This window comes from Prionailurus bengalensis, chromosome C2 (assembly GCF_016509475.1).
Source record: "Prionailurus bengalensis isolate Pbe53 chromosome C2, Fcat_Pben_1.1_paternal_pri, whole genome shotgun sequence".
Taxonomy (NCBI): domain Eukaryota; kingdom Metazoa; phylum Chordata; class Mammalia; order Carnivora; family Felidae; genus Prionailurus; species Prionailurus bengalensis.
In genome coordinates, this window is record NC_057350.1 from 149,858,407 (window position 1) to 149,884,019 (window position 25,613).

The window sequence follows — 25,613 nt, forward strand, 5'->3', positions numbered from 1 at the left end:
CGTTGTGTGTATTTGTGTAAAAAATTTTGAGTTTTGGGTCCGTTTTCCTAGAGGGTGTGATGTGGGCCTGGCATCATGGAGCGGGGGGTGTCGAAAGAAGTGGAATTCACATCCTCGTCTCCAATGTCTAGACAGGTGCCAGGCCTCAGTCCTTAGCACCAACCCCCAGACTCCGGAAAGCGATCGTGGGTCCAGGAAAGACCTTGGAAAAGCCAACATAGCAGTCACAGAGCAGCCCTGGGGGCTGGGAGGCCCGCCTTCTATGCAGGCTCTGCCCCTGCTTATCTGTGTGCCTGTGAGCGGGCACTTGCCCTGCTCTAGGCTCTGAGCTCCTGGCCGTGCTCTGAGGGACCATTGAGTTCCATCTCCCAGGACCAGCCCCACCACAGAATGGCCAGCAGGAGGCGCAGCTGCCAGCCGGTCGTCAGGCTCGGGGCCCAAGGGACTGCACCCTTTTACAGAGGTCCTCCCTGTAAGCAGCTGACGAAGTTCCCAGAATGGAAACAGATGCACCAATTTTCTGCCCATATTTGAGGCGCGGTGGGGAATGCATGGTCCAAGCTCCTCTCTACCGTCTGTCCTGATTGGGGGAGGGCAGAGACTTCCAAAGTAGACTCTTAAGTTACCGGGTTCTGGGATTTGGGAGTTGGCAGAGCCTTTGGCCACCACCTGGTTCCACCTCCTTGTTGACAAGGTACTGTGTGCCATCGGCGGCACCACAAAGAGTGAAGGGGGATCGTGGCCCATGAAAGATGCCCTTCCGGCTCCAGGAGGGCCGGGTGCCGGTTCCGGCTATGGAGTTGCCTTCCTTTTTCTTGGGCTCTACCTCCTGACGGGGCCAGGGAGCAGACAACTGCCAAGCATCCTTGAGCAGTGCCAGTGGGGGAGTGAGGCTCAGAGAGGAAGGGGTCTCTGTGGCTGCGCCTGGCAGGGAAGTGCTGCCTAATTCTGTGGTGTCGGCTCCAAGAGGTCACTGGGTCGGATGTGCGAGGCAAAAACGATAAAGTTCATTGAAGAACATGAAGGAAAGTATCTTTGTGACCAAGGATGGGAAAGTGCTCTTAAATAAAAATGTTACAGATACAACGCTTAAGGCAAAATGATTGATGACTTTGGTTGCATACAAATAAAGATTTCACGGGGAAAATGAGTGGGAGAAGGTACTTAGAATGTCTGAAGCCAGTAATGTACAATCAGTTCCCGTAAGTCAGCAAGAAAGACAGCAACCTCAGTAGAACAATGAACAGTTTTCAGAAGAGAAAACCCAAAAAGCTAATAAGCATAGGAAGATGTGTAAAATCATTAGAAATAACAGAGAAGTACCTATTAAAACAGCAGTAAGATGTCACCTTGTGCCTATTAGTTTGGTAACACTTAGGAAGCACCGAATGCTGGAGGGAGGGAGTGGTTATAGGACTTCATGCACAGCCAATCTGAAAGGCAGTGCCCCTGTCGTGGGCTGAACAGTGCCCTCCCCAAATGCATATGTTGAAGCCCTAACCCCTACCCCAGTACCTCAACGTGTGTGCATTGGGAGGTACAGAGAAGGCAACCATCCGCAAGCCAAGGAGAGAAACCTCAGAAGACGCCAACCCTACCGACACCTTGCTCTCCAACCTCCAGCCTCCAGAACGGTGAGGAAATAAATTTCTGTTGTTTAACGCACCCAGTCTGTGGTACTTCGTCACGGCAGCCCTAGAAAACTAATTCGGCTACCTACCCAAATTGAGTGGGCTCAGGCCTCATGATGTGGATGCTTCACTCCTGGTTCTATGTGCCTGGGAACTTCTCACACAGATCCTTAAGGGGACCTGTGTGAAGTTAGGTTTTACAGAAGCATGATCTGTACTGGCAGGAAGCAATCCGTGTGTCTTCCACGCACGGACAGGTAAAGTGCGCAGGCTCAGCATGGCCACCACACAGCAGGCGGAAGTTCCAGACTTGGTGTCATGCAGCAGCATGGATGGGTCTTCAAAACGTAGAACTGAGTAGAAAAATAACATTTATGTGATTGGAGATCTACGCACACAAAATGATAAAGTATTTTGTAAGAATGTATGCTAAAAGATACGTGTTAAATACATCCGCGTGGTGGCCTGAAGGGGCCAGGAGCATGGGAGTTAGGGACAGAGACAATAAGGAATTGAAAGAAGAATACTTGCTAGGGTCAGCATCCAGGTCTGAGAGCCCTGGGTGAACCAGGGGGCCTGCATTGCCCCCGGGGATCTTGCCCCCGCTGTGCCCAGCCCTCACTGGACTTGAGGCTGGGAAGGCCTGCCTCTGCGGGGCTCTAGCCCCAAACGCTGGCAGGGTGTTTGAGCTCCCAGGGTTCTCCAGTGGGTGACGTGGGGGAACTGAAGCCGAGGCCGGGGGCTGTAATGGTCAGGGAGCGCTTCTGGAACACATGGCGGAAGGGGAAGGGCAGAAAGCAGAGAGGAGGGGACTCCAGAGGGGAAAGTAGATGGGTGAGCCAGCTCTGGCCACCGGGGACTCTATCCTTCCCAGATTCTCGCCGTCTGACCAGTAGTTTCCTGGCGGAGACTCTTTCCCACATGAGGCATTCAGCTGAGGGACTCTCACGGGGGACTCTCAGGGAAAAAGGAACACAGCTGCAGGAGGGACGGAGGTGCCCCCGGTGGCAAGTCCTTCCTCCCACCCCAGAAATAGTCTGTTCCGGCGACAGCCGAAAGCATGTGCCTGGGGAAGTGAAGGCCGAGGGGGCTGGGGCCGGCAGGGTGAAGCTAACCAGGACCACCATGGCTCTGAGGGGTTATTCCAGGCACGTTTTCTGAGGCCCCAGGGGTAAGAGCAGCGGCCAGAAGCGAGGAACACGGGGCTAAGAGTACGGTGAACTTTCTCACAGGGCCGTACAGCAGGGCTCCGGGAGATCGTGAGCGCTCCGCCACGAAGGTGTGCAAACGGAGCGGAGCTGTGTGGGATGGGGCCTCGGCACATGCCGTCCCCGTCTCGGCGACGTTGCCTCATCCTGGGTGCTGGTGTCCGCAGGGACATCTGCCTGTCTCCCGGGTGCTTCCTGTTGTGTCCATCCCGTGGGGTGAGCCAGACGCCAGTCGCAGGAAACGGCCTGTGCCAGCTCCCAGTTGAAGAGTAAATATTAGTCTTTTCAAGAGCTGCCTGTTCTCTGTCACTTGGCACCGCTGAGGACACTGAGCTGGGGTTGGCGGGGTCGGGGGGGAAACCTCTTGGTCCCCACACCCAGATGGAGTCTGTGGGCCTAGGTCACTGTTGCAGTGGAGGGCCCAAGAAACAAGCCTCCCCATGTCCAGGCGGGCATCCCGTCCTGGTCACTCGGGAAGCAGTGAGCACCCGAGCCCTGGGCTAGGCAGTGAGGCCCAGGCCCCCGGTACGTGCTCTCCTCACATGCTATTCAGGCTGCTGCTGCAGAGGCAGGGGACTGCCTATTTTGACCTGGTCCTTAAGGTCTCGGGCCCTGGCTCTGGTATCTGTGGTTTAAAATCCTCTGATTATCGAGATGGGGTAATGACTTGCTCCTATTCCACTGTTACCCCTTGGGGAGACCTCCTCTGACCATCCTAACTGACAGAGCACCCCTTTACTCTAGCCCCTCATCCTGTCTTCTTCCTTGTGTAATTTTCCTCATTTAAAATTTTTTGTGTGTGAACATCAATAGGTTATTTTTCTATATTTTATTATTGGAGTGTAACTGACATACAGTGCTAGTTTCAGGGGTACAGCATAGTGGGTTTACATCTCTGTACATTACTCCGCGCTCACCACGGTAAGTGTGGTCACCATCTGACACGATACATTATCACATTATTGACTGTGTTCCCTGCGCTGTCCTTTTTCATCCTCGTGTGATTTTCCCCATTTATGCATCTGACTCCTCCATTAGAGGGTCAGCTCTGTGAGGGTGGGGCCTGTGCCTTGGTCCCTCTGTGCACACAGTAAGGGCTCAGTGACTCTTTGCTGAATGAATATCATGGAGTTCACACTTTGAAAATATTGGACCAATGTAACTCTCATCTCCCAACCCCTGAAACTAGTAGCCACTCCACCATTATGACCCAGGGGACACTTTCTCAGGAAACCGGAAGGAAGGATGGAGGAGGAGGGTGGAAAGCCCATCTTAAGTTGGTGAATGGCAAGACGGAGAAGGGGAAGAATCTCTCGGATGTGTCATGGTCTCATCCTCTGGGATGAAATCTTGAGAGGGGGGAAAAACCCTAAAAAGCGAAAACAGAGGGGGCAGGCGTCTGTCCCATTCCGCATTTGGAATCCGTCTCCCAAGCAGCCTGTGCCCCTTAGGTGGCCCCACTAGGTAAAGACAGTAGATGGGTGGATTTGATGGCTAGAAGGCTGTAGTGAGCACCACCAAGCCTCTCTCAGCTCCCAGAGGCCTGGCAGGCCCGCCAGAAGCTCTTGCATGCTCCAAAGGGTATGAGGAAGGTGGCCGAGTTAGAGCCGGTGGGCCTGGCATGTGGCACCGCCATGGTTAATGGTGAGGTGAGGGTAGCTCACACCCAGGGCTGGAGAGAGGCGTGACTGAGGGGCCAGGGTGAGCCAAGGCGGGGCCGGATTTGCCAGGGCAGGCCCTGGGGCCCCAGCCAAGAGAACAGGCTATGAATACCTTGGCCGCAGTGAGTATCCGTGGAAAGACCCTAGTACAGAGGGTCGCACTGCCGGCAGGAGGCCACGTACTGGACTTGCTGCCTTGTAGCCTATTGACCTACTTTTTCCAGTTCTACAGGAAAAACCTGTTCCCCACCTCATCTATCACTTTCTGCCCAGAGCTCCTCCGAAGCCATGGTGTGGGACACCTGCAGGAACCCATTGACAACTCATGCGTGGAAGTATGACGATACTGACATGGCAGACCGGGAGTGACAGATGGTGGGAACCAGCAGTTAATCCTGACCCTCAGGACTCTTCTGAGGCGTGTCCTGCCTGTTTCTCATAGAGGGAACCAGTAGCCACACCGGTGACCAGTGCAATAACTCACCACCATTTTGGCTTTCCCCGTTTCCCTGTTTCACACTTCTCTGTCCCCAATTCCTATTTCTTGATCACAGACTCTTATCTCAGGCTCTTTCTGGTGACACGGGCTACAAGGCCACCTGAGCCTCTGTGCTGCCACCATCCCCGTCTGCCCCTTCCATATTCCTGTGTGTTGCAGGGGCTGGAATGCTGAGGACTACCTTTCCCAGCGCCCCCTTGCTGCTGGGGATCTGGATGCAACCTAGGCCCCACCAGAGGGAAGCACCACAGGAGAGAGCTGGAAGACAGAAGGGAGGCGGAGGCCATTCTTCCCGCAGTGTGGTGGCTGCTGGCTGGGATCTGGCAGACAGGAGTTTTCACAGCAGCAGGACACTGTTCCTTCCATTTTCTTGTCACAGCTTAATGGGTGTGCAACCAGGATGTTGACAGTAATTTCCTGCAAGGTGGCAGCTGGGGTAGTATGACCTACCACAGGGCAGAAGTGTGCCCTCACTTCCATGCCTCCAGACCTTTCTACATTTAATTCCCTACATTCAATATCTTTCTGCACAAAGTACCTAGAGTCTTTTCTGTTTTGTGCACTTATTCTGGACTGATGGGACTTCCTCACCTCTACATTACACACCTCACACTACTATACCACCAGGCTCAGATGGAGGGATGCTGACAGGCTGCAAATTTACCCAGAGAAACATCCAGAAAGAGAGCCAGCAGCCATCCCTCCCTCCTTCCTTATTAGATCAACTTTCCTTCTGGAAGTTGCAGCCAGGCCTTGGGTATGTGACCTGGTCCCGGCCCAGAAGCCTGAGGAAAGTGTGCAGAAGATGGGTTCTGGGATAGTTTATCTTTCTGATAAATGGAGACACACAGGAAACGTTCTCTCTGCCACTGGATGGAGTTCTGTGAGAACATGATGCCTGGGGTAGTGACAGCCATCTGCAATCACGAGGGGGTACGTCTGTGATGAAAGTCAACATACTGAGGAAGGTAGAGGGGACAGACAGAAAATACTAGGTTGAGCCACAGCATTAACCCTGGAGCTGCCTACTTTTACTAGGCATTACCCAGGTGGGACCCTTTCCCTCTGAGCCACATAGAGGCCGGTGCAGAACGTTTCCCTTTCTTGCACGTTGACATACTGGGACCTAGGGATACTGGGACTTGTACGAGCTGGGCTGGGACCAGGGTGAGGCAAGCAAGGCATTTGCCTCAGATGCAAATTTTAAGGAGGTGGCAAAAAACTCAGTAATCAGGATAAACAGTTTTTTAATGCAATACTTCAAAAAAATCAAAGCTAATGTAAAAAATACACAATGAACAAAATATCAAGATTTTTGGAAAGAGACTAAAGAGTTAGTGTCTCCTGCTAGGTCTGCTCTGCCTGTTTCCACACAGGGCACTCTTGATGAATCTCACCTATGACAATCCGTATAACAAAGCGGGGCTCTGGGATTTTAAGACCTGGGTTCATGGCCAGGCTCTGCCAGTGACTTGCTGGTGATCCCAAGCAAGTCCCTTCCCTTCTCTGGACTCTGGTTACCCCCATCTGTCCTGCGTGGAGGCTAGGGCATTGCCAGGATGGTCTCCTGACCCATCTTCCTCATCCCCATGGCCTGCTGAGGTTACTGTCCCTCTCCTCGGGAGGCTGTGTCTCCTGGGCCATTGACTCCTGGCTATTAATATCTCCACCATCCCCGGCCTGATCAGGGTGTTTAATGACTGCCAGCTGTGGCTCTGGCCCCCTCCCTTGGGAGAGATAAGAGCAGTTCCTGTTCCCACATAGGGAGAGTTGGGAGGAGGCAGGGTCATTTCTCAGGAAAACAGGCCCTGGGCAAGTGGTGGGAACAGAGGGGCTGACTCTGACTCCTTCTCCTGCCTGGCCCAGCACTGCCAGATGGAGGTGCCTGCAGATACGGACTCCCTGTGCCCCCTGCCCCATGGGGGCTGCCCAGGCCTCCCCACTCCTGCCTGGGCCTTGTCTCTTTCCATCCTGATTTCAGTAGCCTTGGGGCTCTCCCCAGACATCCCACAGACATTACATTCAGCATGTCCCCAACCAGGTCATCTCCCCAAACCCCCTTCTCTTCTTCCTCCCTCACACCTGGATGATGGACTGGCAGCTTTTCTTCAGTTTGCCCCTGGGGCCCTTCTCAGGACCCAAGACCACCCTCATCCCCTTGGCCTCATTTAAGAAACCTCCACTGGATTCCTGCGGCTAAGGGCCCACCCCAGGCACCTGCTTACTTGGATTGGGGTGTCCCTGGCACCCATCATGCTCTCTCGGGACCTAGAGACCCCTGCTTAGTCTTTGGAGAAAACTTGAGGTCTCTTCACCTGGGAGGCTGCTCCCTATCCATTCAGCTGGCACACTGGCCACCCTCCTTGTTCAGCCTGTGCCCCAGAGTGACAGGTACTGTCCACATGGTGGCCTCTGCCATCACAGTGATGGTGGCCCTCTGCACCAGGTTGGACGGGGCTCCTTGCTCCTCTTTCCAGGAGGTGCCCACCGGAGTTAACTGGACTTTGTCCTCAGGACCTGGGGTCAGGGCTCAGTCAAGGGCCAGGGCCTAATCTGTGCCCTAGAGGCCCAACTCTACAGTTGGGACTGGGACAGGAATCACTGTGTGCCACAGAAGTCAGGGGACTGGGTCTAGGGACTGGGCTCTGGGTCTCCCTAATCTCCTAGGCTGTCCCTGGGGTCACCAGTCCTGTGGCCTCACTACATTTTCCCTCTTGTATTTCACTCTGAAATGGAGCTGAGGAGAGAGGCCTGCCCTCTGTGTCACCTGGCCTGCTACGGAGGGGCCTGAACCCTGTGATGTTTGGGTCCCAAAGGCCGACCTTGGTGAAGTCCTTGAGGTACCCACCAGGTGGCGCTAGAGATGAGCTGGCCTGGCCTGACAAGTGCCTTGCAAGGCAGGAGAGGGACTGGGGAGGTTGGGGGGAAGAAGGTGTGCAGGAGAAATTCTGCTCGTGGTTATTCCCATTCCATAGGCACCTGGGGATGTTTGCTCCTGGCTTCTGTCCACCCGAGACAGTATTTCAGCTTCTCTCTGTTCCTGAATGCCCAACACTGGACTTTTCACCTACTCTCAGGGCAGGACCTCACCAGTGTTCTCCCTTTTGCTGCCCGTGTCTTGCGTCTCCCCACATTTGCTTCATATGCCACCCTCCTGGCTGATCGATCCGGTCTCCCCTGGGCTCTCTCCTTTACTGTGAAGCTATGACTCACTAACGGTGGGATTTCGGGCACTGTGGTGGATGGGCTGGGTCTAGCTTGGAGGGTGGTCCCTCCTGGCCTTCCCATAGCTCGGGCAGCCTGTGGGGTCACTGATTTGGGAGGCAAGGTCCTGCCCATTCCTCTGCAAATGCCCCACTTCTTGGATCTCTTGACTCCTCCCACTTCTGTTTTCCCTCCTCCCCTTACCCTCTTCCACCAGCCTGAGCTCATCTCTCAGTTTCAGAGAACTGTTCTTGTTTTCTCTCACAGCCTCCAACCTCTGTGCCTCCCTCGGTCCCCAGTCTGCTTGGGGATCTCCCTCCAGTTGCTGTCCTCCCCCAGCCCAGAGGACACAGCGGGTGGCAGAGGGCTCTGGACAGCCCCTTCCTCATGAGCCACCCATGCCTTAGCCAGGAGCTAAGCCTAGCGATCCATCAGGTGGAAAAACTGAGGCCCAGAGATACAGGGAACTGCTCAAGATCTACAAGACTATCGGAATTCGAATCAGGACTAAAAGAGTAGGGCTGGGTCTTCTGGACCTTACGGGTAGACAACATCTCTGGAACCAGTTTAGAGAAGCACTGAGCTGGGGAGGCAGGGAGGGAAATCAGTGACATGGCCCAGCTGGGCGAGAGGAGCATGGCCCTCCCACCTGTTCCCTATCTCTTATCCCCATGCCTTGGAGTAGTAGGGATGGGAGACTCCTGGGGAAGAATAGAACAAGTTCCGGGTGACCCAAATGCCCATGCCCAGCTCTCCACACCTCATTGGTGGTCACCACCATTGGCCCGGGCAGAGGAAGGGACGGTGAGTGCTGGGAATGCGCTCTCCAGCAGGCCAGAGAACGGCTGAAACCAAAGGTAGGGATATTTCCTTCTCTGTCCCACAGCTGACCATGCACAGGGCAGGCATGACATGTGACTCTAGATGGAGTTTGCCACTGTCAGACCTGCTGGGCCACTGGTCCAAGGGTATGTGCCTGGGGCTGCCCCTGCCCTGGGTTCACGGTGACTCTGATCCTGGCCTGACCACCCCTGACTCAGGCCTCCTCAGCATGCTGGTTTGGTTGGGGCTGTCATTGGGTGACGGGTTCTGGGATGGTACTGAGTAGGACAAGGCTTTGAAGGAGCCTTGTAAGCAGATCTGAGGCTTTGCCAGCCTATTCTAGCTTCTTTTTACCAGCTTGGCATCCCTCTCCTGCTCCCAAACAAGACAACCCCTCTGCAGGTTTGCAGGAAGTGGAAGCCAAGGGGTCAGGCAACGGCTTTGGAGGGAGACCTCTCTTGCCAACTGAACTCATCTACTTTGCCCTATTGCCTGTGTCTAAACCATTCCACCAGTCGTACTGGCTCTGTCACTCATTTTGGTGACATTTCTGTCCTCTATCTCTTTTTACCTGAACCCTGGGCAGTGTAAACATGGTCAGCTTATACCCCATGCACCCCTGTCTGCAGGAATCCCTGTGGCCTGCAACATGCTCCCACTTAACCATTTCTGGGACTGCGGCAGCTCGGTCAGCTGTTCTGTACTAATCCAAGAATAGAATCTCCTTCTCTTGGTTGGATTTAGAAGGTCAGGGGACACAACGAGAACCTAGTATAACTTCCCCACGCTCAGAAGACATGGGATACCGTTCAATGAGACATGGGGTGAAGGCCTTTAGAACTCCGCGCTTCTCCTAGAAGTGTAGGATTCCCATCCAAAGCCAGAAGGGTGGTGACAGCTGGCTTCAGTGATGCTTTCGACCTCCCCTCCTCTGAATGGGGGAAAATGGCCGTAAGTTGAAAGCTGGTCCCCGTTTTAGGTCACGTGGGAACATCAACCACCAGGGAAGCCAAGCCGATTCAACCCAACATTTATTGTCGCACAGCCTGTTTGCAGTCCTGAGGGGATCTTCTGGCTGGAGTGTGGGCAGGAAGCCACGTGGCCACAGGGTGCAGGGTAGGCACAGGATGTTATTGACCACCAGGCTCCTGTCCAGACAATATGTGGGCTAGAGGGCTTCTCAGCCACACTCCAGTGTGGCTGGGGTGGGAATGGGATTGCAGGGATGGTAGCAATAATATCAGTGGTGATACAAATAACTAAGAGGATGAAGCTTGTTACAATATATAAAAAGCAGCAGTTAAGAATTTGTGCTTTCATTTTCTCATCTGACGGATCCGAGATGGAACCCTACCTGTGTGACAAGGCGAGGCACCTGTCTGTGAGACTCAGTTTCCTGACCTGTGAAATAGGGACAGTAGTTCCCACCTTGCCGGGTTGATGGGAGGATTAAGGGGCGCACGAGCGCGCATCTCTCAGCCTGGTTCTGATAGTTGGCACATAGGTGGGCGGCCAGGGGAAGCTCCCACTGCCTGTACTTCAGCAGGGACTATGGAGACACCTGCGCGCCCCAAACTAAACTCCCTATCAAAACCACACCCGTCTGAGGCAAACTCCTCCACTGGGAAGGGCTGGCAGCTCAGAGGACGACGCTGGGGGAGGCGACCGCATCTGGGAAGAGATGCCTTAATGGTAATGCTTAACCCAAAGGAACTTGACGCAATGGTGGAACTTCAGGCTCCGTCGAGGTGGTGGTGGCCGGTGATCTTCAGGGGCAAGATCTTTGTGTCCTCGGCGCACACCACGATCCCGCATTCATTGTCCGAGGACGGGCAGCTGCCTGCCTTGGACGGCGCCCGAGAGCCACCAGCGCCGAGTCAGGGGAGAGTGTGTGGACTTCTTGGCCCTGCTTGGCGGACGAGGACTTTTCGGGGAGGAATCTGATGGCTGAGCTCCACCCCACGTCTCCTCAGGTGGGAGCCCCCGGCGCACCTGCTTGCAGAGAAGCGGCTCCCGCATCTGTGCACCCTACTCTCAGACAAGCGCAAGGGCAGAGTTCTTGAGGGGCGTCCGGACAGTGGCCTGGGGACCGGGGCAGCCTCCGAGCCCAGGGCCGGGGCTGGCCTCGCCCGGGCAGGCCTCGGTCCCCGGTGCCGCCCGGGGTGGGTGGTGCGGACGGGAGGAGCGGCCGGGGGCCCCTGGGCGCCTGGCGGTCAGACCAGGGAGACTTCGGCCTGGAAGCTGGAGGAACGGCGCGCGCCCGGGCTGACGCGGGTCAGAATGGAGACCTGCGTGCTGCATGTGGCCCCGTTGCTGCCTCCTGACGGGTGCTGGTATTTAGGGTCCGAGCCCAAGAAGCCCTGCAGGTGCCAGCGCCTCCACTTCCGCCGCAACTCCGCCTGCACCTGGGGAAAGGGAGGTATTGAAGCCCGCCCCCAGTAAGCCTCCTCCACTGCTGATCGGGCTGCTCTGGATTTAGGGTGCCGAGCCAGCCAGTCAAATCCTCCTGGGGAGTCTAAGTTGAGAGACCCGGACGCTACCTAGGCTAGTGCACAGTGGGACCACTGGGGCCCCGGGTCAAATCAAGGCCTTGGAGCCACAGGCGGTAGGAGGCAGAGAGGATCAGAGAATGCAGTCGGGGAGGGGGAGGGGTACTGCCTGGGGGTGGCTGAATCCCCATTCCCCTGATCGCTGCCCCCCAGCTCACTCGCGCTCATCTGAGTGGATGGATTTCTGTGCTTTGTAACCAGGCTCCACGGTAACTCAGCCTCCACCGGCAGTCCACCCCCTTGCCCCTATCCCCACTTGCTGGACACAGCCACTTAACCAAACCGATGTGCACACAAATCCCAGGTGTGTGTGTGTGTGTGTGTGTGTGTGTGTGTGTGTGTCTTAAAATGCAGATTCTAAGTCAGCAGGTCTGGGGGGCAGAGGGCAGAAATCAGCCTTTTTAACCAGGTCCTAGGTATGTGCCATCACCTGTTTTCTAGTCTGACAACCACACTTGGAGTAGCAAGATTTAACCCATCCTTGCTCTGCACTTATCCCATTAGTGTTTCCGCACCTTGAAACCTGAGTTTCAACCTGAGTGCTATTGCCTGGCCCCCAAGGTCTGGGAGGGGCTTACCTCGCCATTGAGGAAGCAGTACAGGATGGCCACCACAAACCCCTGGGGAGGAAGGGAGTAGGAGAGGTGAGGTGGACAGACTCCAGGAGCCCCCCAGCCCCTGTACCACCCCTGGCCCTGGTCCTTACATTCCCCTGATTAACCAAAGGGCAAAGTAGGTGCTTAATCAGGACTTATTACAGTGGGAAAAAAATGGAATCCAGTGGCAAGGGGTCAAGGCCCCAGGCTGAATCTCCTGAAAGCCTAGAGAAGAATGCAGACTGGTGGATGGTTCATACCTGGAAAGACCCCATGACGAGCTCAAAGACCATTTTCACCTCAGCTGTAAAGTTGTTGGGAAAGAAGGCGAACATGATGTAGTGCACTCCAAACAGGGGGATCAGCAGAAGAGTAGACTTGGCCAGCCTCCTGGGGACAAGAGGGAGGGCAGATAGTGCGTATAGGAGGTAGGGATGATGACCAGGATGTGTGAGGACAGGCCACTGGCTCCTGGAAATATTATGTGCACATGTGTTCCTGTTCCATATCTGCAGTGCCTCTAGCCTCCACCTCCACCCCCTCTCCAAGTCTCCTAGCCTAAAAGGAAGCATGAAGGAGAAGGAAGCTCTCTTTTCTCACCCTTCTGGAGGAGAGACCATAGAGGAGGTCAGTGCTGAACCCTGAGGATGAGACATAGTATTTCAGGGTCTGTGGCAGCCAAGGGAGAGATGTTCTCAGCTAACAGGAGATCCTGGTTCCCCCTCTCCTGGTCTCAGTTTCCCTAATCTTTACAGTGGGGGTAAATGTATGTTCAATATGATCAAATTACAGAAATGGGCCTCGCTGGAAACTCAGAACTACTTTGGGTTTTATAAAGTGCAGTGCATCCACAAGAGACTAATTCTCTACTAGGGATGAGGACATTTGGGAAGGAAGATTTTGTAATTGGGGTGCTGACCACATATGCCCAAGGCCACTTGGGAGGATGCTGGGCACTCGGTTTATGCCTGGTTTAGTCCATCTTTGGCTTCTCTGCCTGTCCACTTCTCTAGAAGTTGCCACCTTTTCTGAGATTGCATCCCTCCCTCCCTGGCTCCCCACACCCATACACACACTCTCAGCAGGCTCTGAAGGACCAGCTCCTCCTTCTCCAGCCTTGTGTGTTTCACAGGGTCGATATTCATTCTAAATGACTCATCCCTCTCCTGTGCAGCAGGGCTCATCCTGGTTCAGGCCTCCCAACCACCTGACCTCAGCCGGTCCAGACAGAGTGAACTCACGGTTCCCTGGCTGGGAGAGGTCTGAGGGCTGGGGGTGTCCGCCGTGATCCCTTCTGCCTCGGAAGTCAGTCCAGGGAAACCTAGTCCTGGGCCCGAGGTCCCCCAGCCTTGCCCCTCCTGCTCCTTCCTAGACCTGGGTCCCAGCCATGCCAAGATCCTGAGCACTGCCCACCCCTTTTGGGCCACAAATCTCTCCCGCATGCCCAAGGCTGACAGATGGAGGCTTTCTTTAAATTGAAGGCTTATGGGGAGGTGGAGAGTGGGAGCCGACAGCCCCTCAGCGGGGAGCCCCATCTCCTATTCCCCCCACCCCTCTGCCTGCCGACAGCTGCTCAGTTTCTATCTCACCCACGTGGACCTGGTGATGACCGGCTTCCTTTGCCCCAGATTCAAGCCCTTTGGAGCAGTTGTGCATTGGGGCAAACCGGGCCCCACAGGCAAAGCAGAGGATAAGGATGCCCGGGCCTGATGTACTGCCCCTTGGCAGGCTACAGGCCCTGTTCTCAGACTGGAGGGGAAGTTCCTCCTACGCACCCAGCGGGGGAGAATGCCGTCACACCAGGAACGTGAGTCTTAGTCTCATCAGAGAGAATCACAGGATTCCAGAATAGAATCCTAAATCCAGCAGCTCGTGACATTCTAGCTAAGAATCTTAGAACCACAGCACAAGACTCTCCAAAGAGAAGCCAGGCCAAGAACGGTCCAGAATCCCAGGACTGGGCGGGCCTTATGGGATGCTCCAGGGTTGTCCTGTCTCTGCAGCACTGATAATCAGTCTCTTGTTCCCATCGGTAGGCATGCAGACCCCTACTCACCTCCTCACAGCCACCCTGTCCGTGTTTCTTTAGTTCTGGCTTCAAGCCCTGTTCTCATGAAAACCTTCCTATTTCTCCAGTCTTGCCTAGAGCAGAAGACAGCCCTCACACCTTTCCTTCCAAGCAAGGAGCATGACCACTGTCCCAGGGACACTGTGCCCTCCCCCCTACCAGGGCCATGTGCTCCCAAATCCTTGAAGAGGAGGGAGTGAGTGTCAGTTTCCTTCCCTGTAAAATGTGGACAGTTTATAGGAGACTGTGTGGATGACATGAGATGATATGTGGAAACCCCTTAGCACACCTGGCATGGAAACTGCTGTTAACTATTCCTGGGGACTACTTAATCCTATGTGGCTATCTTGTTGTTCAGCTGGGGGCTCCCCCAGGGCATCCATCTACTGTGTACTTACTGTGTCCCTTTTCTGTGCCAGGCCCTTGCCAGGGACTGGGCACCTGGTGTGAATAGGGCACAAGTGATCTGTTGTGTTCTCAAGCTCCCTGGCTTGGCAGTGGATACATACCTGGGGCAGATCGCTTGCTAGGTAAGTGCCTGCAGGGGAAGCGGGCACGGGGTTTATGGGCCTGGCAAGGGTAGGGAGGGATGGAGCGGGGGACACTTGTGGGCTGAGCCAGGTCATGGGGGGTGGAGGTGGGCAAGAGCAAGGTGGCTTTTTGGTGACTCTGGAGTCACCTGACTTCCTGGAAAACTTCAAAGACACGTGGGCAGATTTGGGGACGGGGGATGGGGACAGCAGGGAAGCCAGAGCATACTCACGAGTATGGGCTGCTGTGACTCTTGCCAACATCTGGGGACTGAAGTTTCTGAACCAGGATCCGGATAATGCAAATAAACAGGATAAAGTTCACCTGGTGGATGCGGCCAAGGTTAGTGGTCAGAGAGGGGAGGCTGAGGGGTCCGGCTCCCCAGACTGATGTCCTGGTTTCTTCCCCAGGACCCTGCTGTCTATCCGTCTTCTCTCTTCCCTAGCTCTCCCCACTTTGGGGGTCATCTGGGATTTCTACTTCACATCTTGAAGGACTGGCCCTCCCCATCTGTGTTCTTTACCCTAGAGGAGAAACTGATGGGGAAAAGGATGGGGATGACCCTGCCCCGAGTCACTGGGAAGCCTCTGTTTCCGTTGTGATCCTGACACGAATTTCCTGTGTGACCTGAAGTCAGTGCAGACTACCCAATCTAGGCCTCAGTTTCCCCATCTCTACGTGGTGGGAGGAGGCCTTACCAAGATGGAGGTGAGGATGGGGGCCTTTATGATCCACCAAAATGAGGAGTTGATGGTGTTCCAGCATCTGGATAGGGCATGGTGGGGGAGAATGAGAACGGTTGTCCTCAGCCAGGGTCAGAGGCCCTCCCAGGTGCTCCGGCTCTGCCCCCGAGCCCTTTAGAGACCATAGGCCCAGAGTCTGTGCCTCCCAGCTTCCCTTCATCCCACCTAGGGGATCTGCCCCAGATGATGGCAGCCTGGGGGAGGGGGCGGGGTGGCAGCTCACCCAGTATCCTCAAAATAGAGCCTGATGATTGTCCACACAATGGTGAATATGCTGGGCACCCCTGTCAGGGCCAAAGAAAAGAAAAAGAGAAAAGGGCACAAGAGAGAGATTTAGGAGAGAGAAAGAGAGAGAAAGGGAGGGAGAGAAGAGTGGGTTTCCGGGGCTGCCACCTGCGGTTGCACAGGCCGTTCACTGTGCAAACATGCTTGCTCTACTGAGGGGGTGGAGCGCTATGCCCGAGGGGCTGTGTCCCCCTAAAGGGAGGGTCTTTTTCTCAATTTGACAGGGGCACTTTGCAGACTAGCAGTGGCCCTGCGTTTCAAGGGCTGAAGGGGAAATGGATGCTCACAGAAACTCTCTGTCCCACAGATCAGCTCTAGTTTCAGCTGCAGCCTGAGGGCACCTACCCTGGGGTCAGACACTGGGGCGGACTTTTGTCAACTCTTGGCCTAGAGCCTGGTAGGCAGGACCGGCAGCCCAGGGAGACCTACGAGTGCAGGCAGGGTTGGCACCCACCCCCTAGTGAGCTCCCCAGGCCTTGCCCCTTCCGTCCCCAGCCTGGCAGCCCTCCCTGGTACCATACCCCAGCCGATGAGTATGTACCCCCAGAAGTACTTCCGCTCAGAGAAGAAGGAGACGGCCAGCAGGGTGTGCAGGTAGAGGCCCTCCACCAGCAGCCAGAAGAAGTTGGCCATGATACAGTACTGGAATAAGACCATGGCTGCCTTACAGCTCACCTGCAGGGGGAGGAACAGAGAAGGGGCTCACTGGGGTCCCCTGCCTGCCCACATCTCCGTTCGGGGCAACAAACACAGGCGCAGCACGGCCAGCTTAATCTCTTTGTTGTTCTTGCATTGTCCCTTTCGAAATGTACCCGGTGGTTTTCCCCTTATCCCTGATTTTAGATCATCTGATAGTTGGGGATAAGTTTGCAGATTTAACGATCCATCCATCAATTTATCATCTATTCATTTTCCTTCTATATGTCTATCTACCCACCTACCCATCCAACCATCCATCTGCCCACCTATCCGTTTATTTACCCACTAGGTGTTCAACCAGCTCACCCATCTGTCTGTCCATCCACTGATCATTTATTCATCTTCCCGTCCATCAGCCCACCCACGCACTCACCTACCTATCTCTCCATTCTTCTACCTATCCACCTACTAGCCATCCTCTACCAACCCACACACCTAACCAGCTATCCACCCATTCATCCAACCTCCTATCTACTCATCCGCCCCTCTACCTGTCATCTACCCAATTTTTCCTACTTTACCCATCTATCCTTCCCCCTGTACAGCCAGCCACGCATCTATTTACTCAGCATCCGTCTACCTGCCCATTCACTTAACCCCGCCCCCACCTACCCATTCACCTTATTTCAATTAGGATAGAAGGTAGCTAGAAGAGGTATGAGGAGAATTCTTGCTTGGGTTTGCAAGGGTTCCCTGAATGTGTGGGGCTGTAGGCTATGGGCTGTGGAGGGGGGCCCTGGTGGAAGCGTTGAGGAGAAGAGGCAAGAGGGGGCAGAAGCAGGGCAACTTGGGGCTCTGGGTGGCCCACCTGGCACAACTGGAGGACCTTCGCTGTCCTCTGTTCTCTCCCAGAAAGCTTTCCATTTCAACGTTTTTTTTTTTTTTTTTTTTTTATTTTATTTTTGGGACAGAGAGAGACAGAGCATGAACGGGGGAGGGGCTGAGAGAGAGGGAGACACAGAATCGGAAACAGGCTCCAGGCTCCGAGCCATCAGCCCAGAGCCTGACGCGGGGCTCGAACTCACAGACCGCAAGATCGTGACCTGGCTGAAGTCGGACGCTTAACCGACTGCGCCACCCAGGCGCCCCAAAGTTTTCCATTTCAGATCAAGCCCCAATACCTGTGAGCCAGAACTTAAAGCCCTCCCCCCTCCGGGAAGCTCTCTAGATTCCACTCCTTCCTTTCTGTGCCCTTGGCTTTGAGGCATCCTCAGTAGTCTGCTCTCCTTTTCCTGTGGCTGCAAGCTCCTTCAGGTCCCACTTCAGTCCTTCCAGCTACAGGCGGGCCTGTGTCCCCCATCCTCCCCCACTTGCCTTGCAACTAGAATAGCTCATCTCTTTAATAGGACAGTTATCTGTGCTTCTTGCCTTAGAAAAGCTTCCGAGAGCTGCTAATGAATCAGAAAGCCGGTCTCCACAATTATCCTTAACAAGTGTGCTGGAGGCTTCCTGGCTTCTCCGGGTCCATGGCTCATGGGCCCCAGCTCCTGGGTGGGATCCTCTGAGGAGCTCTGGGACTGTCCAGAGTGGCCCCCCTGCGTTTCCCTTCCTTCTTGTCTACATGCCTAAGACTCCACCATCGTAGGTCCATTCTCTGAGGAGAAGGTATTGCTGACGCCCAAAATAACGCACTGCCCCTGGGGTAGGTCCTCATGAAGCAGAGTCACTGGCCACAGGAATGGGTAGGAGCCAGGGCTGGTCTTGGACTCTCTGTCTCAGCTCCGGGGCACTCAGGGAGGGGGTCCTGAGCTCACAGTCATTTGGAGATGGACCCCTTAGTGACGGGCAATTAATTCCTTAGACACTGTCTTAACTTCCCTTCCTGAGGAAGGCCCAGAACGGACTGATGGCAGGGGAAGAAGGGAAGAGAAGGGCTGTGTGTGTTTCTGGACCGAATCCAGGTGGTGGTAGGGGTGGGGGAGTAGGATGGAAGCTTGGAAGTCCTTGCAAGATGGGGAAACGGAGGCAGGGAGTTCCCGAAGATCACTCTGGAAGTTAGCAACAGAGGAGGGACGGGGGACTGTGGACTCTGGCTATGAAGTGTCGCATTTCCCACCAAGGAGAGGCATCCGTCACAGGCAGGGGCAGGTCTGTGAGCTCCCTCCCAGGTGGCTGAGCACCACTTCCTGTGGCTGGGAGGGGGGTGGGATTCAAGGAGCCGCAGACGGGGTTGGGTAGGGGTTTGGCCATTCTTGGGGAGGGAGAGGAGGAAGGAGAAGAGAGGAAGAGGGGAGAAGCAGCAGGTGGAGAGGGACTGAGATTGCAGAAGGTAAAGGCGAAGAGGGAGAGGGAGGTGGGCCTGGGCGGGGTCCTCACCGAGCCCTTGGTGCAATAGTCCACGTCCTCGCTGTTGAACAGGATCAAGTCTTTGATGAAGACAGCGGTGGCCCTCAGGATGAAGGATATGAAGAGGTGCATGTGGATGTAGTTCCGCGTGCAGTGGAGCTTCCTGTGCAAGGCGGGCAGAGCTGGGAGGCTGAGGGGGCCTCGGACCCCCCATTCCAACTACACTGTCCAGCGCTCGAAGCAAGGGCAGGGCGGGGGAGCACAGGGCTTCCAAGGGCAGGCCCCGCCCCCAGGTACAACGCTGGCGCAGCCTGGCCTCCGAGTGCCTCAGCCTCCAGAGCCTGCCCCACCCTCTGGTGCCCGATCTCCAGGTGCAGGGCCATCCCACGGGGACTAGGCCGAGACAGGTGGAGAACTTTGAGCAGCCTGCTCTCTCCAGGGGAGGCTGGCGTGGTAGGGGGACAGGGCAGGGACTCTATGCTGCCTGGGGGTGACAGGGAAGGGGGCCAGAGCATGACTGGGCCAGGCTGGGCTCGAGCACAGGAGCCACCTGGCTAGGTCTGCTCTGAGGCTTGTTGCTGTGGCTGGACCTCACCTGAACAGGCTCAAGATGGCTGTAGCGACCAGAAGGGCAGCGAGGGACAGGCTGTGGCCGACGGTGTAGATGGTCTTCACAGAACTGTAGAACATTGACTGCTGCTGCTAGAGGGAAGAGGGTGGCGGGGTTGGGGGTCTTAGGTGGGGCTGGGGTGGGCTCACCTAGGGGGTATTGGCAGCGGTGCGTGCCTTATGCACCCTGCCTCCCATCCCTGCCTTGGCAGATGAAGAGACTCCAGGGTCCCAAGAGCAGCTGAGCCGCCCCCTCCAGTCCCCGGACCCCTGACACCCCTCCCCTGGGTTTCCACAGACAGGACAGGACTGCTTCCCAGGGCGGGGCGGGGGTTGACTTGAACCTCCTCTCTCTGCTCTTTCATGAGGGAAATGTCAGTGACGGAAAGAGCAAAGACCTCACGCGTTCCATGTGCCTGTTTGTTCATTCTGCAGTCATGTGTTCAGCACCCCTTCCGTGCCAGCTTTGGGCACGGCCCCCCGGCGGCCCAACACTGTGCCCTTCAGACTCCACATGAGGACCTCCCGCCATGCAGCGAGAGAGCCACACACGGAATTAGAATACTAAAGACGACACTGGGACAATTTCCCTTCTGGGGCTCTCAGAGGCAGGGGTCAGCAGGAGGAGGGCAATCTAGCCTTTCTGCAGGGGGACGGGACTAATCTGGAATCCAAAGGCTTCTGGCTGGCCCCTCCAGGAACCCTCCCTAGGGACACGTATGCAGATCCTTGGCCACTGGGTGAGTCCCTTGTTTCTCTCCACGTCCCACACCCTGCTGGAGAACAGGCAAGTGGTTAAGTGGGATTTGGGGGATTTAGATCCTGCCTGGGGACCTGGTGGGCTTTGAAGGCCTCTGAAGAAGTTGCCCTTGTGGGAGGAGCAAAAGCTCTGAGAAGGGTGTCTGGGGGTGGGACAAACGTCACAGCAGACGGACACACACACATACCCACGACCCCACACCAAAGCAGTGAGGGGGCTCCTAGCTGAGGACTCCAGTTATACTCTCGCTTCCCATCAGTATCCCCACGTGGCTCCGGGGCCCACATCTGCACAGCAACCATTCATGCTTCACCTGCTCCAGGGCATATGCCTGTTCTGGGACTGAGGACCATGGTCTTGTCCCTGTCCCTGTCCCTGTCCCTGACTGGCTGCTGAGGATCTGCCCCTCAGTTTCCCCTCTGCATGAGATAGGGAGATGATATCTGCCCTCCCTGCCCCTCTAGGGCTGGAGCAAGGCTTCCATGAGTCAGCGGGGTGGCCCGGCCGGAGGGCCGAGTGCTGTTTCAGCTTTTGCCACTGTGTGTCATCCTCATGAAAGTCCCCTTCCTGTTCCCTGTCAGGGACAGAGAGGGGGATGAGCCCCTGGAAATGCAGGCCTGGCAAGGGAGGAGGCTTGGGGAAGGCGGACCCCACGAGTCCTGGCTTCGGCATAGACAGCGACCTCACTCCTTGCTGGGAGAGGGTGGAAGGGGCCTTGCAGGCCAGGGCACTGTGGGAGGGCAGGGGCGGACTGAGGCCCACCTCTTCCAAATCTGATGCCTTGTCATTCAAGCCACAGGCAATGGGGTAGGGGCCAGGTTCCAGGTGCGTCCAGCCCTCGTTGGTGCAGCTGCGGCTCACGTTGCGGCCTGGGTGGGGGGGAGAGGGGGAGAGGAGAGAGGCTGAGGCTGGGAGCAGGTGAGTCCGTGGAGTAGGTATGGGGCCGGGCTGTTTCTGAGCTCAGCCTTTCCCCGGCACCCCCAGTTGTATCAGGCTCCAGCGGCCCTGACCCAGACTCCCAGGGAGCTGCCGGGGCACTTGGGGGCAGGGAAAAGCTCTTCCAGGGCTTGGCAACACGAATGACAGTCAGAGCAGACATCCCTGGGCTCAGCTTTGCCCCTTGTCGCATCTGAAACTGACCCCGGGTGCAAGACAAATAAAGCGATTTTTGTCACGGCCTGAATTCTGGGTACAGAATGACCCATGGCCCTTGTCATGAGCTAAATGTTCACTCTTGTCACAGGGCCACAGGAGCCGGTGTGGCAGATGGTTTCTCTGTCCTGTGGCTGGGCCGCGGGACTCCTCCTGGGTCAGCTCGCCTGGGCCGATGGGCCTGATTTCCTCCCACACCTGGTGTGGCTCAGATGTGCTGTTGGAGAGGGACCAAAGGTGAGGCCGGAAGTGGGGGTGGAGGGCACCTGGTTAAGGGTGCAGGTCTGAAATGCCCACGAATGGAGAAGCAGGGAGTCCTGGCAGGGAACCTGCCCGGGCAAAGGCACGTGTGTGCAGGGAATGGAGCTACAGGAGCTTACGGCTGAACTTCACTGAGTTCTCCACTGTCCTTGGAGGCCCAAAGCTGTAGCGAAGGGACAGGGCTGATGAGAGTGCCTGTGACCTGAGGGCTACCTTGAGGCTGCCCACTCTCTAGCCCTGGAGAGGAGTTGAATAGAAAATGGGTGAGCCAGGGGCGCCGGAACGTCTCAGCCGGTTAAGCGTCCAACTGTTGATTTTGGCTCAGGTCATGATTCCGGGGTTGGGAGTTTGAGCCCCACATCCGGCTCTGCGCTGACAGTGTGGAGTCTGTTTGGGTTTCTCTCCCTGTCCTGCTTGCTCTCTAGCTCTCTCTCAAAATAAATAAATAAACTGAAAAAAGAAAAAAGAAGAAAAAAGAAGGAAAATGGGTGAGCCAGGGAAGATCCCCGTCCCTCTATCCCAGGACTCATTAAGGGGGCACTGGAGTCCGGGGCGAAAGCTGGCTTATGGGGGAGGGGAAGGGGGAAAGAGGAGGAGAAGGAGGAGGAGGAAAGAGGGAGAGAGGAGGGTGGGGGTGGCAGGAGGAGAGAAGAGGCAGGAGCAGGAGGTGAAGGGATGGAGGAAGAGGGAGGAGGGAGAGCACAGCAGGGAAGGAGGTGAGGTGAAGCCGAGAAAGAAGATGGGTCCTGACGTCCTTGCCCTAAAGCTCCTTCCTCACCAGCACCACAGCCACTGTCCCCATCATCACTGGTATCGTCACTGTCACCATCACTAGTGCCGCCACCAGCACCACCGCGATCGTCACCATCACGGTCACCACCATGGTCCCCATCACCACCACCAGCAGCAGCTCCATCACAAAGACAAGGTCGAGAACTCTTCATTCATCAGTACTGTACAGAGCAGTGTAGGCTCAGTGTCTCAGTCCCCTCCACCCTCCAGTGAGGAAGGGAAGCCCAGTTCACACTTGAGAAGTGAGGCTCCAAGTGGTTGGTCACTTGCCCAAGGCCACACGGAGAGAAGAGGGTAGAAGCAGGTGTGACCCCCAGAGTCTTCTCAGCTGCCCCCTTGCCCCCGTCTGCACTGAAGGGACCTGGGGACTTGTGTCAGGTGTCCAGGTGCAGAGCTGTTGGAGACGTCGAGCTGTCCAGAGAGCTCGGTGGGGGGGGGTGGGGGGGGGGTCCACCGTGCATGTACATCCACTATTTCTAAACTTGGCTGTGGGCTTGGAATATACCAGGTGATTCCCTGTCTGCTATTTCTGTTAATCCTCCTGGCTGCCATTTGAAAGAGGTTCTTAGCACCCTACTTTATGGCTGAGGAATTGAGGGACAGCTGGGGGGCTGGGGACAGTCAGGGAGGACTAGCTGGGCCTGGGTCTCTTGCCACTGCGCGGTCCTAGAGGAAGCAGGAGGGACTTTGCTGAGGAAGAGGCACTGGGCTGGGCCGGCTGCTGATTCGGCAGCCCTTTCCCGCGCAGGCCTCCCGAGCACACTGCTGCAGGGGGCTCCCAGCACGAGAGAGAGGTCCTCCTGCTGGCCCTGCTCAGCTCCTTAGCTTTCCCCCTTGTGGCCCAGGCGGGCTTCGACCAGACCGTCAGTAAACCGCCGGCCTGCTTCAGCCCCAGATCTAGGGAGCTCACCGTGGGCCCCTCCCAGGATCCGATTCTTGTGTGGACTTCCCCCACCAGCCTGGGGCAAGTAGAAAAAGGGGACAAGGTCAGATCAGCCAGCCTTGAGGTTGGGACACTAATGCCTCAAGTTTTGAGCTCCACTCTCACCAGAAGGACCAGGGCCCCATGGGCCAGGCCCATGACATAGCAGGCACCTGGTACCATGAATTAGGTGCCCCATCTGTATCTACACAGCAGCTTCTCATGCCTTCTGTCGGGGGGGGGGGGAGGCAACAAACAGTACTGTGTTAAAGCTAGTGATTAGGAGCTATTATTAGTTCCACTCAAAGAGGGGGATGCCAAGGCTGAGAGTGGTGACCTGCCCATGGTCACACAGCAAGGAAGCAGCAGGCTTGGGATACAGACCTGGGTTAGCCTGACTGCACCTTTCTGAACTTCCAGAGTGGCCGAAGGGCCACCCTGTCCCCTGGAACCCTGGCCGCCCTGGGTATTGGGGGGAAGGCAGGGGATAGGGGGACATCTTCAAGGTTGGGTGGCCTCTTTGAAGAGCCCTGGGACTGGGGCCCAGGTCTCAAAGGGAACTCTTCCTGAGGAGATCTCAAAGGTGGCCACCATGGGACCCCAAGACGCAGCCCAGTCCGGCCCTGGGAACCAGCAGAACTTGCGTGTGTAGAGGGTGATATGCAGGAAGGAGTCTCTTCCTGCTCACCATGTCATGAAAAGAAGTCACAGCCACCCCTCCACTCTTCCCTGGGCCCTCCATGTGAAAAGCACGGCTCAGTGACTAGAGGTAGAAATCGGGCATTCGTTTCCTTCCCACTGCCCTCTTTCCGCACCCCCCCCCCACCTCACCTCAGCCACGAGTCCTGCCCCAGCCTCCCTTCCTCACCACCACCACCACCTTATCTCCTCGGAATTAGGTAGGAGCCTCCTGATGGCTCTCCCTGCTTTCCTGTCCCCGCTACCCCACTCCCAACCCGAGAGAGTTGGAGAGATTGTTCTAAATCCTCTATGTGACCGTGGTGCTCTCCTGCTAAAAGCCCGTCCGTGGTATCCTGTCCCAGACAACCGGGGCAACCGTCTTAGGTTGGCATCACAACTCTCTTATCTATGGCTTCACAGTGCAGGTGGTGAGGCGGGGAGAGGAGGTGTCCCTTAGACCCCAGAGACACAGTTAGCAGCCTGTGTTGAATTTTCTCAACCAAATTAGCGATCCTAGTTTTCACTCTTAAAAAATGTCTTTTCAAATATTTAAAGGTAAAAACACCACAGACGAAAGACATACAGACCACGAATTAAAGGATCAGGTCCCCGCAAACATTTTGGTCCCTGGATGAGCAATCCCTTGCCTGGCCGGCACTCCTCCCCCGGGATGTTTACCCAGCCCGGGAGATGACTTCTTTCTAACTCTACCGTCTTTATTCTCTTCAGGTGGCCTCAGCCTTCCCTGTGGAACTAGGTCCCTTCCAACCCTTCCAGGGAGGACACTCCTTCCTCAGTCCTGTCACCCAAAGGGACTAGAGTTAGGGATGGTATTATTCCTGCTTCACATTTGCCTTTCTCTCAAACTTCCCTCTTTGGAGTTTAAGGTCACTGGCTTACACCTTCCTCCCAGGAAAACACACCTCTTTCCCTTACATTTTCAGCCTCTAACTTAGTCTCCTCTTTCTCTCCATCATTTTCAGAGGCTAAGGCACCAAGTACAGCTGTGCAGGTTGTCCACTGCACAAGGGCATCTGGCTGATAAATGGTGGGGGCTGCAATCTATTTCATATTCAGCTTGTCACAAGGTGGCTTCTGGTGACAGGCTGACTCTGCCTGAGGAAGGGCTACCTTTTTCTCATCTGCACCAAGGCACCATGTGGGCCCCATGGAGGCTGGCAGCCTCAGGGTTAGCCAGATGGTGGGCTGCGGTCCAGATTCTTATGTGAAGTTGCTGCCTTGATAATTCCAGCAGGGACAGAAGGAAATGCCGTCAGGAGGAATGCAATTAGCAGAGTGTCAGGGAGGAGCACAAGTAGCAGGCACTTCCAGGGAATCTGAGAGAAGGCTGGTTGCAGGCTCTGCCGATTGGACACCTGAGAGCTGCCAGAGGAGCTCCTCGCCTACCCACCCAGGTGCCGGGTTCCGCTGGAGAGCTGGGCTAGGTGGGGGCTGGCCTGGAATACGGCACATCTGTGACTGCTCCCAGACTCCCCAGGGAGGGCACTGACACCTCTCGTTCACTGACTGCCGAGGCCACAACACGGGGCCCTGGGGGGAAAAACCAGCCTGCCCCAAAGAGTCCCTTTGGCCCACCTCCTGTCCCCATTGTACAAACAGGGAAACGGGTCCAGAGAGGGAAAGGCCACCTGAA

The 25,613-nt window shown here is 55.9% G+C and overlaps 1 protein-coding gene across 3 annotated transcripts in view; it reads right to left on the reverse strand.

The window, feature by feature from the left end:
* Nucleotides 1–10,039: 10,039 nt before the first annotated feature.
* Nucleotides 10,040–25,613, reverse strand: part of VIPR1 (vasoactive intestinal peptide receptor 1) — a 33,431-nt gene continuing 17,857 nt past the window's right edge. For 2 of the 3 annotated variants that reach the window (XM_043595646.1, XM_043595648.1), the window contains exons 4-13: nucleotides 20,914–21,020; nucleotides 19,378–19,484; nucleotides 18,813–18,945; nucleotides 16,319–16,472; nucleotides 15,736–15,796; nucleotides 15,468–15,534; nucleotides 15,002–15,093; nucleotides 12,431–12,560; nucleotides 12,153–12,194; nucleotides 10,040–11,430 (exon numbers count right to left, since the gene is read on the reverse strand). In XM_043595646.1, coding sequence (XP_043451581.1) covers nucleotides 11,239–11,430; nucleotides 12,153–12,194; nucleotides 12,431–12,560; nucleotides 15,002–15,093; nucleotides 15,468–15,534; nucleotides 15,736–15,796; nucleotides 16,319–16,472; nucleotides 18,813–18,945; nucleotides 19,378–19,484; nucleotides 20,914–21,020 — 1,085 coding nt within the window. In that variant the 3' untranslated portion in view covers nucleotides 10,040–11,238. The remainder of the gene's footprint in view (nucleotides 11,431–12,152; nucleotides 12,195–12,430; nucleotides 12,561–15,001; nucleotides 15,094–15,467; nucleotides 15,535–15,735; nucleotides 15,797–16,318; nucleotides 16,473–18,812; nucleotides 18,946–19,377; nucleotides 19,485–20,913; nucleotides 21,021–25,613) is intronic. The other variant, XM_043595647.1, reaches the window with a different exon arrangement.